Below are 15,701 nucleotides of genomic sequence, written 5' to 3' on the forward strand. Positions count from 1 at the left end.
GAGGTTATAGCTACACCATGACTGATGCTACTAGAAATATATTGCAAATACAATTGTGTGGATTACCAAATTACCAATGCCACTCAGATTTGCTTTACTGCACGTGTGAAAATTGATTAGGAAAAAGAAAAGAAAACTGATTAGGAAAGAATAGGATCAGAGAACTAAAAATGGGGACATCTGGTTGAACCTAGATGAAACAGATAATCTTGAATCCCCAAATCATTACGAGCTTCCCTTACCAGTGGAAGTGGCTGCCCTCTGCTGTATGACGATGCTAGCATATCTTTGCTTGAAAAATCCCATGATAACCTCAAGTGAGGCAAATGCCTTGAGTGAGTATGGTCATTCTCCTCAAGACCCACCAAGACCTTTGTTGCTCCTATACCCATAGCTAGAGTCAGATATCAATGTGCTCCAGGAGACAGGCACAGAGGATGATCTTGAAGGAAATGGCTCAAACACCAAAAGAATTGCAAAACTGTACTAATGTAAAGCGACATAAGTGTGGGGAACATGTGAGTATAAGTTTGAAGGGTGTTCCATCCAGGCTGGACCGTAACACCATACTGAGCAAATTCATTGCTCTAAGTGAATTTACTAGACACTCAGGATTTCATGTGTTCACTCTGGTTGCTGAAGGTGTCTCTAACGGCTGGCCTGGTGGTTGACTGAAACTTGGGCTTGACAATGATCTGCATTTAATGAGATGCCAGAACTTCCCTGGAATGACATGGAGGAGGAGAGTCAAAGGCTCAGGAAGATCAGGTTTGACGGATCCCAATCAGTTAAACTCCCAACAGTCACTGGGTAAAAGATGCTGGGAAAGGAATTATTAGTGCTTGCAGTCAGCCAGTCCCACGGCAAGAGGAAGCCCCTCGGCAAAGAAAGGCAACTCTTGGAGGTCACTCAAGTCAGGGCAAGCAGACATGGGTGAGGGCAAAGCATGTGCAACACCACCATTTCCTTCTCTGTCAAGTGGAGAGAAGCCCGCCTCACAGTGTTTCTGCCTGACTGCTGAACCACACACTCCAGGGGTTACTCTTCAGGTCTTGGAGACCCTGAGTGGCCGTGACAAATACAGGAGGTGCCAGAGGAAGTGCTGATAGATAGTAAGTCCTTAATATAAATCCATTCTCTTTCCATTTTGAATTGCTTCACCATATCAAGGACTCTGTGCCAATCACTGCTCTTGTGCTGGCCACTCCTGAGATGCAGGGATTAGGGGTTTAAGAGGAAACAGGGGTTTAAGTCACTTTTGACAGGTCACCGAGCATACAGAACCCTGTCTGGCTGGCTCCGGAGCTCTTACTCATAAGATCTGCCTTGCACTGAGCTGCCGAGGGCTGATATCTGTCACGCTGCCCAACGGTGATGATTTCAGTGCTCAGGTGCCAAGTGCCTCAATCAGCCTCTTCCCTTATAGACATGACCCAGATGAGCTTTCAGAGAAGCTGCTGCCAGGAACTGGCAGATCTTCTACTGCTTCTCCTCCCTAATTGGTGCCCCTCCCTAAAGATAACTCAGGTGGGTGGGAGAGTCTCCTTTACACCTGCCTGAGGCTTTGGCCCGTTCTGCCCACACATGCCCCACAGGCCGCTTGCAGCGCCATCTTTTGAGGAATTAATGTTGGCATCTTGAGCACCAACCCTTGGGAGGAACTAATTTTGAATAGAGGCCTCTAGGCTTGCAAGGACAAGTGGCACGGCAAGGCCTTTTGTTTGGTCAAGCTGGTTCAACCAGGCCCAGAAGAAATGGGCATCATGGCCACTTGCTGTCTTCCTGCCCTGGGAGATGCAAGCTGTGGCTGCTAACCTTTCTCTTCAGGGCTCCCAGGATTCCCAAATTCAAGGACCCATGTGGAAGAGACCATGGTCCTTCCACCAAATATGACCATAGGACAAGTCCTGATCTAGGCACTGGGGGTCTAAGTAGGCCAGCATTGCAGCTGATTCCCCAGCATCCCCTCTACTCAGACTGTAGGTTTTGGAATTGCTCTAGTTCCAGGAATGGGTCTTGGTGTTTGTAGCCAACTATTTATCAAATCCATTTTCCTTTCTATTGCACATGCAGCTAGACTACATACCCCAGCCTCCTTTGCAGTCCTGTGGCCATGTGACAAAGTTGAGTGATGCCCTGGTGAAGGTTTAATGACTGGATCACTAGAGTAGAGGCCCTACCTGTAGCTTTTGCTTACTTCCATGGCATAAATATCTCCAGTGTGCCAATTTCAAATTACCCATATGATGTCACTGAATGTGGAGTTGAGAAGAGTTGTACGGTCACACTCTATTACAATATATGGCTACCATATACACCAATAGATATCCAAAACTGTGATGCATGACTGCTACATGCCAGGCTCTGAGTTATGCACTTTGCACGTGGTCACAGGTAAGACGGAGTTTAGTGTGCAGGATATTTATTAACGAGGACCCTTGGTAGCAACACCATGACAGGGAGGGAACAGCATAGAATTGGACAGAAATCAAACTATGATGAAGGTCGAATAACAGCCTTCGCCAATCCCACAGAGCTCTGAAGCTACAGTGCCCTTCAGTGCTGTTCCCATTGGGTCAACTGATTGATACTCCAACATAAACCAGTCTTGGATGTGAGCCCCCATGAAAAGATTGGGTCTTTGGGCAAAGAGGCTTTCTGTAGCTGGCGTACTCCTGGCCACTGGAGCAACAAGTTCTGCACACTGAGAGGGGCTCTGGAAAACACATGTGTCATCTCATTTTATCTTCACAACAACCTTATGAGGAAGAGGCTATTCATAACCCCACAACCCCATTTTATAGATAAGCAAGCAGGCATTCAACATTCAATAATTTCCTCAGGACACAGCTGTGTGACTCTCAGCTCATGCTCACTTTCTTTCATTTTGACATGCTGCCCTATCCACCCCCCCCCCACACACACACACACCATCCCTCCCCTGCAAGGCAGACAGGGCAGAAGGTGAAGGAAAACAGAGAAGCCCTCCCGGAGCCAGGCAGTGCTCAGAGCACAAATTATCCTTAGAATGTTGCAAAGTTCTTTTGGAAAGTTCTTCTGAGCCTAGGGCATACTCTTTTAGAGAACTGTTTTCTAAAATCACTGCTCCGTGTAGCATCAGCAGGGGGAGGTTCTAGCAGGGCTGGAGGATTCTGTTGTTTCCAAGAGGGTTCACTCACACAGGTAGCAATATGGTGCCACCTAAAGGCTAAGAGCTTGGCTGGGGCTGGAGACAAGTGGTCTCCTTTATCTTTAAATGGGCCTCTCCGTGCATGTATATATTCACAATGGAAATTTGCTCAGCAATAAAAGAGAATAAAATCAGGGCATTTGTAGGTAAATGGATGGCATTGGAGAAGATAATGCTAAGTGAAGTTAGCCAATCCCCAAAGAATAAATGGCGAATATTTTCTCTGATATAAGGAGGCTGACTCATAGTGGGGTAGGGAGGGGGAGCAATGGAGGAACAGATGAATTCTAAATAGGGCAAAGGGGAGGGAGAGGAAGGGAGGGGCAGGGGATTAGCAAGGATGGTGGAATGTGATGGACATCATTATCCAAAATACATGTATGAAGACACAAATTGGGTGTCCACATACTTTATATACAAACAGAGATATGAACAATTGTGGTAGATATGTGTAATAAAAATTGTAATGCAAAAAAGTACATGTTTAAAGACATGAATTGACGTGAACATACTTTATATACAAAGATATGAAAAATTGTGCTCCATATGTGTAATAAGAATTGTAATGCATTCCACTGTCATGTATTTAAAAAAAATAAAATCAATTAAAAAAATAAAAAAATAAATGAGCCTCTCCATAGGACTGCTTATGCTTCCTTACACATGGCAGCTGGGTTCAGAGAGCAAGTGTTCCAAGAAACAGAATGTGAACACTTCTGATTTTCTAAGGCCTGAGCCAGAAGATGGTCTCAACTTCACTCTTGCTATTATTCATCAAGTCAGAATTTGCCCAGATTCACAGAAGGAAAATAGAACCCACTTCTTGACTGAAAAGAGCGTCAAAGAACTTGTAGCCATCTTCATCTACTACAGGTAGTTTGTGTTCTCACTCTAGGTACTGGCCCCAGGCACTCCTACATAGCTATAGATAGGACATTATACATGGCTCTTCTTCCCCAAGCCCCATTCTAACCTAGAAAGAAATGATCAAGGGGCAGCGCCAGGAGCTGGACTGAGCGGCCGCTGCGGGGCCGCTGCTGCGGGGCTCAGCCACCTGTGCTGCCTTCCTGGGGCCGGCCGAAACCTGGAGGCCCGGGGGGCCCAGCTCCCGTGGGGAGCCTTGGGCGCCCGCTGTCCGGGCCAGGCCGGCTAGAATAATAAGCTGAGTGGACTCTAACCATTGGCCTTCAACTTGCCAGCACCTTGTACCTAGCTCTCCTTTTGTGGCTCATGTGCTGCATCCTTTGCCCTCAGTGTGCAACTGGGCCCCAACGCAATGTATGTTTGTCAAACCATGGAAGTGGGGCAGTATGGCAAGAACGCAAGTCGGGCCGGAGACCGGGGAGTCCTCCTGGAGCCCTTCATCCACCAGGTGGGAGGACACAGCAGCATGATGCGCTACGACGACCACACTGTGTGCAAGCCCCTCATCTCCCGGGAACAGCGCTTCTATGAGTCCCTCCCTCCTGAAATGAAGGAGTTCACCCCTGAATACAAAGGAGTGGTATCTGTCTGTTTTGAGGGGGACAGTGATGGTTACATCAACTTGGTGGCCTACCCTTATGTGGAAAGTGAGACCATGGATCAGGATGACACATCAGAACGGGAGCAACCTCGGCGCAAACACTCCCGACGGAGCCTGCACCGGTCAGGCAGTGGCAGTGACCATAAGGAGGAGAAAGCCAGCCTCTCCTTTGAGACCTCTGAGAGTTCCCAGGAGGCAAAGAGTCCGAAGGTAGAACTACACAGCCACTCAGACGTCCCTTTCCAGATGCTAGATGGCAATAGTGGTCTGAGTTCTGAGAAGATCAGCCACAACCCCTGGAGTCTGCGTTGTCACAAGCAGCAGCTGAGCCGCATGCGCTCTGAATCCAAGGACCGAAAGCTCTACAAATTTCTCCTGCTTGAGAACGTGGTACACCACTTCAAGTATCCCTGTGTTCTGGACTTGAAGATGGGCACCCGGCAGCATGGGGATGATGCATCAGCTGAGAAGGCGGCCCGGCAGATGAGGAAGTGTGAGCAGAGCACATCTGCTACACTGGGGGTTAGGGTCTGTGGCATGCAGGTGTACCAGCTGGACACAGGGCATTACCTCTGCAGGAACAAGTACTATGGCCGTGGGCTCTCCATTGAAGGCTTCCGCAATGCTCTCTATCAGTACCTGCACAATGGCCTGGACCTGTGACGTGACCTCTTTGAGCCTATTCTGAGCAAACTGCGGGGCCTCAAAGCTGTGCTGGAGCGGCAGGCCTCCTACCGCTTCTACTCCAGTTCTCTGCTTGTCATCTATGATGGCAAGGAGTGCCGATCTGAGCTGCGTCTTAAGCACCTGGACATGGGGCTCCCTGAAGTGGCACCACCCTGTAGCCCCAGTACCAGCCCCAGCAGCACCAACTCTGAGGCAGGCCCCTCCTCTCCACCTAAGGTGGATGTCCGCATGATTGACTTTGCACATAGCACATTCAAAGGCTTCCGGGATGACCCCACTGTGCATGATGGGCCAGACAGAGGCTATGTGTTTGGCCTGGAGAATCTCATCAGCATCATGGAACAGATGCGGGACGAAAACCAGTAGGCCCAATTATGGGCCCCCCGGGACCCCTTCCTCTACACCCGCAGGCAGGGACCATTGCTCTGAACTTGCCGTGAGGACACACAGACTTGCTTTTAAAGGGTTATATTTCTCTTTGGTATAAACTAAAAGAAATGTTTTTAGCTGTAGCCTGGAATCCACATATATAAAGTGAAGGAGGGCAGAACATGCGTCCTCTTGGCCAGGCTCCGTAGCTCTGTGGCTGTGACTGCTGTGTCCAGGTTGACTTAGGAAGGAAGAGGTGCCCCTGGTGGGCTTGGCAGCAGAGACAAGATGCCCTTGGACTTTGGTTTCTCTTACCTAGGTCTTTAGGGTCTGTGTCTGCAGGGTCCTGCTGATTGTGTAATGAAGCCCTGGACTGGTACAGGGCCCCTCCATGCCCACTCATCCTTTGTTCTCCCAATATAAGAGGGGATTGGTCCCTATCTCTTGGGAGCTTTTCCGTTTTGTGCTGTGGGTGTCAGCCAGCTCTTGAACAGATGCCCTTGTCATCAGAAAGCTGACTGCACACAGCTGGACCCATGTTTCTTGGGTCTGATTTTGGCATGGGGCTACATTCATGAAGCTGAGCTGAAGCCAGTTTATGGCAGCAGGCAGGCCTGGTTTCTCCATAGACCTGGCACATAAACCTGCTCCTCTGCCCAAAACCCCAGCCAGCCTCTCTCAACAAGATCCCCTTGCCTGAGGAGGCCAACCCCTTCTGTCCCACTGAAGGGCACCACTCTGTTTGCTGAGAGGAGTGTGTTCTGGTAGGCCATGGGGCCTGTAGGGGCCCTGGACCATACAGTCTACCACGCGGCCTGCACAGTGGTTTCATTAATGAGGTTCTAGGCATAAAGTTAGTTAAAAGAGATCAAAATAAAACACACAGACAGTACCTTATTTATATTGCTAGGTCCGAGACGGCTCACCTCTCTGGTTCCCACCTCTAGCCGCCCAGTAGGGCAGCGAGGATTACTCTGGGCTAGCAGGAGAGAGAGAGAGTGAACACGCCGGGGAGTAGCCTTTTATTTGGGGAACAAGAGATTCAGGGGAGAATTCCATCCAATGAAGGTTGAGGGGGGGCTGCACTCCAAGGTCAGGGTCAGTGATTGGGTCCCCGGGGTCAGTGGTCAGGCACACCCCCACACGGATGGGCTCTCTCATCAGGAAAGGGTCGGGAAAGCTTCGACAGAGCCAAAGCGCCTCAGGCCCTTAACGGGAGTCACCCAATCACGTGTCAGAATGGCTCCCCACAATACAGTATTTGCAGTTCTTGTACTGTGGGTGTGAGTCATCTTCTAGTTTGGGCAGCTGTGCTGCCTCTGGATGGGCTGCTCCCCCCAGGACTCAAGGGCTGTGGTATGCTCAGGGTCTCTCACTTCCCCAGGCAAAGCTCAAGGAAGCAGCCCATTGTGAGGGAGAATTTTAAGCTTGTCTGCTCTTAGAGACATTGGGCCCTGGGTGCATGCAGGTGCCCAGATTATGCTATTGAGAGCTTTGTCTGAATAATCCTGGGGTCCATCAGTTTGTCCATCTGTCCACCTGCCAGCCCCTATACTGTGGGGAGCCTTCCTTTGGGGTGTTGCCTTGTTTGTTAGTATATTGATTTCCTTCATACTTTCCTCAGCAAAATAGTCTTTCATTTCTGAGGTGAGCTTTTGCCCCTTTGCCCTTCCTCAGCAGGTGCTGCCTTTTTTTTTTTTTTTTAAACCTGGTTCCAGAATGAATTTTAGGGTTATTTCCCTGCTGGCCTGGCACCCTTCCTATGGGCCTGGAGTGTGGCCCTCAACACTCAAGGGGTAGCCCTTTCACGTAGTTTTAATCATTCTTGCTGCCACCTTTTAACGGCATGTAGTTTTGCTGCCTCTAACACAAGGTGGCCAGCAGGTGACAGGCACCACACTCAGTCATTGCCAAGGTTAGCATCCCTTCCTATAAGCTTAGGGCCACTGTCATTGTCTCTTTTGACATGTCCCTGTTTGGGGCATTAAAGGTAAGCCTGCTGGCCTGTGTTTGTGAGAAGCCTGATTCCTAGCCTTTAGAGATGCAGTCTCTGAAATGGGGTCCTTGATGGATCCTACCTCTCTAAGCCCTCCAACCTTGGTGCCAGTGGTGGGCAGGTTCCCATTCCTTGGGGCTGGGAGGCACAAATTTGCCTGTTTCTGGTAATAACCACCTTCTCTCCTGTACCATTCTGTGGTTTCAGCCAGAGGGAAAGGTCATTGTTAGCGTAGCTGATATTCCCTGGCAGTGGGGAGGATAAGAAGAAGGATTTGGGGCCACTGCCTGGGGACATGAGATGCCACCCTGTTCTGGTACTACTCAGCACAGGAGGTTGTACTCATTTATTGTGTATTCCTGGCACTAGAAATAGTGGAAGGGCTGGAATTTGCTGCTTCTCCCCCAGGGCAGGGCCTTTCTTATCAGCACTTTTGGTACCTGGAAACCCAATCATTATTTGATGGGTGGTGGCAAGCTTGTGCATGCACATTTTCTGCCACTGCTCCTTCTGCCTGGCCCAGGCTAGAGAGTCCTAATGCTGCCAGGCCCTGCCTTCCCATCCCCAAATCAGGACCAAAGTGCAACTGGGGATCACGGGTTGGGGTGCTCAGGTCACCCTTCTCGGTTATTTTCTCTGGGCTGGGCCAACGCCAGACCCCGCCTCCAGGGTTGGGGTGGAAAGGGACTGGTGGTGCTTAAAAAGGAAGGGGACCAATGTAGCAACTTGCCAGGAACCCCACCCTCTCTTTTCTGGGTCTGTGCAATAGGTATGGGGATTCCCACCAAGGGCCAGAGGCCTGGGTTAGTTTAGTAGCTGCTACTCACCTGGCCATGTGCACGTTCCCTAGATGCAGACTGCTTTTAACTTTACAGCTGTACAATTTGGTTATGTTCATGCCGATTTAAAAAAATATTTTAATGAAGAAAATGGCGACCCCCGGGAAGGACGTGGTTCCTTTGCTCCTCGGGGACGTGTAAGACCTCGCATTCTGGGAATCACTCTCCGCTCTTCTTTTTCCTGGAAGCTAAACCTGTCCAGGCCACCTGAGGCCTGCGCCTGGATACTACAGGTGACTCCGGCCTCGACTCACGCAGTTGCATTTCCTTGGACCTTGCGTGTGAGGGAGGGGTGCCCGGGCCGAGCCCGCCCCTTTCTGTACACCCAGCGCTGACCACCCCGCTTGTGTCTGAGGTCCTATATGTCAAAATAAAGCCGCTAGAAATTGTAAAAAAAAAAAAAAAAGAAAAGAAAGAAATGATCAAAGTGGGAATGAAGGACTTCCCCAAACTAGTTAAATCCTACTTGTCATTTAAGATTCAATAGAAATGAGTCTGAATGTCTCCTTCCAAGACCCCTGAGTCAGTCGCCTGCTTTGCATCTCAATATCCCTGCATCTGTCTCCAGCACCCAGAGCTGTTCAGTCATCCCTCAGTACCCATGAAGTGACTTTCTTCAATTTATGTGCTGACCAATTTATGTGCTGCTTTTATAATAAAAACATACATATAGCTGGGTGCAGTGGTGCATGCCTATAATCCCAGCGGCTCTGGAGGCTGAAGCAAGAAGGATCGCAGGTTCAAAGCCAGCTTCAGCAATGGAGAGGTGCTAAGCAACTCAGTGAGGCCCTGTCTCTAAATAAAAACTATAAAATAGGACTGGGGATGTGGCTCAGTGGTCGAGTACCCCTGAGTTCAATCCCCAGTATCAAAAAAATACATATATAAATATACACATATATAGAATAAATGACACCCATTCCCACACACATGTGTCTTGCTATAGGACAAGTTTTCTACAAGGCTGTGCTATTGGAGCTCTGGGCCTTGGGAGACTGATGTCTAGACCTGTGAGGTTCTCAAAATCTGCGGATGCTCAAGTTCTTTACATAAAATAGCATATTTTCATTTAACCTGTGCAATCCTCCTGTATCCTTTAAATTGTCTCTAACACAATACAATGTAAATAGTTGTTATACTATATCGTGCAGGGAATAATGATAAGAAAAAGAATCTATACACATCCAATACAGCAGCAGTTTTTCCTCTGAACATGTTCTATCCGCAGTTAGCTGAATCTGCAGACATGAAACCAACTGAGTTTTGTGTTCTGAGGGCTGTGAGTCAGAATGTGACAAGCACAAGCTATTGAACCTTGGGTGGGTTTCCTAAGCTCGGCATCTCATCTGAAAATGAGCATGACACCCCTCCATTGCAAAGTCATCCCAAGTATTAATTGAGGTCACAAGTAGATAAGGTGCAAACAAATTAACAAGTGACAACTCAGACACATTTTTGGAAAACATAGCATTACTTGTTTTGTCTCAGAAATAGATCTTCTCTCACTTTGCTGCTCTCTGCCCCACTAGGTTGTGGTGAGTAAGGAGAGAACAGGAGACTAAATCACCTATTAAAAGTATTCATAAGCCAGGAGCAGTGGCATACACCTGTACTTGCAGCAGCTTGGGAGGCTGAGACAGGAGGATTGTAGTTTGAGGCCAGCTTCAGCAACTTAGCAAGGCCATAAGCAACTGGGCAAAACCTTATCTCATAAATAAAAAATTTTAAAAGGCTGGGGATGTAACTCAGTAGTTAAGCACCCCTGGGTTTAATCCCCAGTACCCATCTCCCCAAAACAGGAAGCAGTATATATATTTAGTGGGATCTCAACAATGTACAGAGATAATCAATAGCAGAAAATATGCCCCTTATTGCTTCTTTAGACTTTTTTGTACATCCTGCATTTTACCAGCTTTATATAATTTGTAAACTATTTTTAGTTGTAGATGAACACAATACCTTTATTTTATTTATTTTTTAATGTGGTGCTGAGGATCAAACCCAGTGCCTTACATGTGCTAGGCAAGCGCTCTACCACTGAACCCCAACCCCAGCCACATATGTGTAATTTTTAATAAATAATAAATAATAAAATAATAAATAATAAAATTAATAAATAATAAAACATATATATGCATAAAGAATAAGCATACGACAGCACCCTTCCCATCTCCACCCACACACCCTGCACGGGTGAATCCATCCTTCTGTGAGACAGGTTCCTTCTCTAGGGTGATGCTCTGGGAGCCCTGGGCAGATGGCTCGTGTCTATGAGGAAGTAAACCACACACTACAGGACACACAGCCTCTGCCCTTCGCCCGCTTCAATGCGGATAGCAGTCCCCAGGGTCAACTAGGAGTGCCCCCAAAAGATGCAAAAACATGTTTTTCATTTTCCAGAAAAGGATGTAGGGGTGAAATGTCAGAATGTTTGTAATTTATTTTAAACCACTTTCATAAAACAATTATGGCAAAAAAAAAAAAGAAAAAAGAAAAACATATAACTGAGAAATCCAGGTAATGAATATATGCATTTTTATTCTATTATTCTTTCTAGTTTTCTGTTTTACTCTATTATTCTTTCTAGTTTTCTGTTTGGATTCTCCCCGCCCCTGCCACTGGGGATTGAACCCAGGGTTGCTTAACCACTGAGCAACATTCCCAGATCTTTGTATTTTTCATTTTATTCTTTGGCGGGGGAGGGGGGGGCGGGTGTTACTGGTGAGTGAACTCAGGGGCACTCAACGACTGAGCCACATGCCCAGCCCTTATTTTGTAATTTTATTTAGAAACACGATCTCACTGAGTTGCTTAGTGCCTCTATTTTTGCAGAGTCTGGGTTTGAGCTCGTGATCCTCCTGCCTCAGCCTCCTGAACAGCTGAGATTTCAGGCATGCACCACCACGCCCCACTTATTTTTTATTTTGAGACAGGATCTCGATAAGTTGCTTAGGGCCTTGCTAGTTTGTCGAGGCTGACCTAGAATTTTTCATCCTCCTGCCTCTATCCCCCAAATTGCTGGGATTACAGACATGTACCACTGTGGCTGGCTGAAAATTTTTGTAATTAAAAAAAAAAAGTCTCAACTCAAAGTGGATCAAAGACCTAGGAATTAGACCAGAGACCCCGTGACTAATAGCAGAAAAAATAGACCCAAATCTTCATCATGTGGGATTAGATCCTGACTTCCCTAACAAGACTCCTAAAGCACAAGAAATGAAATCAAGAATCAATAAATAAAATCAAGAATCAATAAATGGGATGGATTCAAACTAAAAAGCTTTTCAGCAAAGGAAACAATCATTGAGGGTAAGAGAGAGCCGACAGTATGGGAGCAAATTTTTACCAGATGCACATCAGATAGAGCACTAACCTCTAGGATATGGAAAGAACTCAAAAGACTTGATGCCAAAAAAAAAAAAAAAAACCCAATCAATAAATGGACTAAGGAACTGAACAGTCACTTCCCTGAAGAAGATATGCAAATGATTGACAAATACATGAAAAAATGTTCAACATCTTCAGCAATTAAAGCAATGCAAATGAAAACTAAGATTTCATCTCACCCCAGTCAGCATGGCAGCTATCAAGAATAGAAGCAATATTAAGTGTTGGAGGAAATGTAGGGAAAAGGTACATGCAGACTTTGCTTGTGGGACTACAAATTGATGCAACCACTTTGGAAAGCACTGTGGAGATTCCTCAGAAAAATTGGAATGGAACCACCATTTGACCAAGCTATCTTACTCCTCAGCATATAAACAAAGGAGATAAAATCAGCATACTATAGTAATATGGCCACATCAATGTTTATAGCAGCTGAATTCACAGTAGCTAAACAGTGGAACCAACCTAGCTGCCCATCAATAGAGGAATGGATAAAGAAACTGTGGTGTATATATACACAATGGGATATTACTCAGCATTAAATGAAAATAAAATTATACCATTTGCAGGTAAGTGAAGTAAGCCTATCCCCAAAGACTAAAGGCCAAGACTAAGTGAAGTAAGCCTATCCCCAAAGACTAAAGGCCAAATGTTTTCTCTGATTAACGGATGCTGATCTATGGTAGGGAGTGAGGCACGGGAAGAATGTGGAGAAATTATGGATTGGGCAAAGGGGAGGGTGGAGTGGGGTTATAGGGGTAGGAAAATTGATGGAATGAGATGGACATCATTACCCTAGGTACACGTATGATTGCACGAATGGTGCATCTCTACACCGTGTACAACTAGAGAATGGAATTGTTGCACTCCATTTGTGTACGATGAATTGGAATGCATTCTGCTGTCATGTGCAACCAAGTAGAACAAATAAAAACAACAACAATAATAAAAGAAAAGCATGAAAGAGAAAAGAAAAAGTGCACGGAGGGCTGGGCATGCAGATCAGTGGTAGAGTGCTTGCCAGCATGCCTGAGGCCTTGGGTTCAATTCCCAGTCCCCCCCCCCCACACACACACACGTGCACATGTGCCCCCTAGTGGTGTGACACCATCCCTGGTTGAAAACCCAAACCTTCATAAAAGTTGTTTCTGACTATCTGCTTTATTTCTTTTCCATGTTTCCTCCTCTGCTTCCTTCTCCCCAAAGTGACATGATGTAGGGGAAAGTCCTCATGGCTTTGGGAAGAGGTGGCCCTTATGCTGTCTTTTGGATCCTTGCTGGTTTAACCCTTGCCTTGCCTCAGGCAGTGGTGTCCCAAGGGCTTCAGCTGCTGAAGTCCATAACCATGGAAACTCAAATATGTTCTGATGCTGGCTCACTGCCCACAGCTCTCCTGGACACCTGAGAACCTCTGAGTCCCAGCTGGCCACCCGCCCCGCAGCTTCTCTGCCTCTCAGAACATCCCCATCCTCCCCCTGGTCACACTGGATCTCTCCTGGGTGATGCACATCCTGAGATGATCCCTAATTAGGGTGACAAACAGGGACGGGATAAAATTCAGTAATGGAGGGAGCCCAACGACACACATGGGGGGTGCCTTACAAGATTTTTGTGTCTCCTTTCAATTACCAACTTTTTTCTGGGGGGCCAAATCTGGGCTAGGCACTGAGCCAAGGATCTGGGTTCCCCCAGCCCCACTGCCTGGGACACAATAGGTACCTGTTGATACAGGAAGGGGAAAATAGGTCACGCTGCACGTATACACATGAATATCAGGCAGAGTTGACAAGGAATAAAATCAACTGATATTAATTGCTGATGAGGAAAGGTGTCCCAAGATAAGCAATTAAATGAAAAGGTAAATTTCAATTAATAGGTAGAGTATGATCCCCTTTCCATGAAAATAAACCTGTATAAGAGTGATAACTGAAAACAATCCTCTTTTCTGTCCCTGTATTAAACAATATTGGGACCAAGTTATAATAGCCCAGGTGCTTGTTCCAGTAAATACCTGCTCTTGGAAAGTAAGAATGAGTCAACTAAACAGCGTACTTATTAATATAGATAATTTGCTCACAAGACTCACTTAAGGCTCTTGCCTCTGTGGGTCCACCAATCCAAAGTGGATATATCATAAATTACCCAGTGACAACCAGTTACCTGCTTTGAATGACTGTTGTGGGCCAGGCTATATGGGCAACAACCAAACAGACTCCATTTTACCCTGAGAATGCACATCATGTAAGAAATGCTTCTATCATGGGGACCACCTGCCTCCGTACCCATCCACAGTGGCTTAGCACAGCATGTTTGACAACACAAAATGGCAATTCTTATACAATATAAAATTGTTCTCTTTTTTTGGTGCGGATTTTTCTTGGACAATATACTCTGTCAGAGAATGCTTGTCTAGACGTTAGTAACCATTCTTTAACTTGTACTCAGTGAGGGTCATTTTGACCCACTTCCATTTCTGCTTATGATTTTATGGCTCATGATGTTTGTGTATGGTCTTGAATCATAGTAACAGCCACTTATGAGTAATGCACTGACATGCTTTACTTATGATATAAAAGGTATCCTCAAACCCCTGGTGGGGGTTGAAGGGTGTAGACTTGCAGCCTGCTCCTTGGTCCACGAGCTAGTGTATAAAGATGCTTCCATCTCCTGCTTTAACATCAACTTGGTGATTTGTTGCAATCTCGCATAACATGACCCACCTTAAAATGACCCAAGACAATCTTTAAATCCTACAGATATCCTTCCTTTTTTTCCCCCAATAAATAATAGTTATTTATTAATATTTTTCCTGGAAGCAAAGAGTGCTTACTGAGGAAGAGATCAAAAGTAAACCCATTCTGTAGTGCTTAATTTCTTCAGTTTTAATAGTTTGAGATACTATTAAAACTTCAAGGTGTTGTTCTCCTTTCCTACCGTCAACTTAATACATTTAACTTTATTGATCAGTAGGTTTTCCTGGTCGTCTTTCATGCACTCAATGAACAGTTATAATTTAATTAACGTGCTGAAGGCTAGCCTGAGGGTTTAGACACTAATACTACTCTTTAATGACATTTGAATGTCATCATTCCCATTTTACAGATCAAGAAATTGAGGATTAGCATTGAAACAACTTGTCACATATTAACACAGGGATAAGTGGGAGAGGCCACATCGGGCCTAAGCAGTCTGGCTCCACATTGCCTCCTATTGCCTCTGTTGTAGTCAATATGACTAATGGAACAAATTATGCCAAAGTTCAATGGCTTAAATAACGAAACAACATTTATTTTTGTTACAGATATTCAATTTGGGTAGCACTTAGTGGGGATCGCTGCCTCTGTTCCATGCAGCGTCAGCTGGGGTGGCCTGAACGCTGAAAACCAGAAGCTTCTGGAAGCTTCTTCTTTCACCCATCTGGCAGTTGGTGCAGACTGTCTGCTGCCATCTCAGATGGCAATCAGCCAGAACTCTCACGTGTGACCTCTTCCTGTGACCTGGGCTTCTTTACAACATGGTGGCTAGGTTCCCAAGACAAGGACCCCAAGAGAAAGAGTTTTAAGTCACACAGCGTTTCGCCTGCCACAGGCTATCTGTCAAGGTGATCACAAAGCCCCCCTCCCCAACCAAGTTCAAGGGATGGGGAAAGAGACTTACCTTGTTGTGGGGAGTGGCAATGTCTGGAAGAGCATCTGAGACCAGAGACAT

At 46.3% G+C, this 15,701-nt stretch overlaps 1 protein-coding gene across 1 annotated transcript; it reads left to right on the forward strand.

Moving 5' to 3' along the window:
• The first annotated feature begins 4,188 nt into the window (after positions 1-4,188).
• On the forward strand, positions 4,189-5,838 carry LOC308647774 (inositol hexakisphosphate kinase 1). Its single transcript, XM_081292245.1, has one exon. The coding sequence runs from the start codon at positions 4,467-4,469 to the stop codon at positions 5,376-5,378; it is 912 nt and encodes a 303-aa protein (XP_081148371.1). The 5' UTR covers positions 4,189-4,466; the 3' UTR covers positions 5,379-5,838.
• Positions 5,839-15,701: the final 9,863 nt, after the last annotated feature.

Source organism: Spermophilus citellus (assembly GCF_964194105.1).
Source record: "Spermophilus citellus genome assembly, chromosome: 4".
In the NCBI taxonomy this organism is placed as follows: domain Eukaryota; kingdom Metazoa; phylum Chordata; class Mammalia; order Rodentia; family Sciuridae; genus Spermophilus; species Spermophilus citellus.

Bases quoted from the DNA above. Each gene is read 5' to 3' on its own strand.
- LOC308647774 (XM_081292245.1), top strand. From the start codon at position 4,467: ATGTATGTTTGTCAAACCATGGAAGTGGGGCAGTATGGCAAGAACGCA.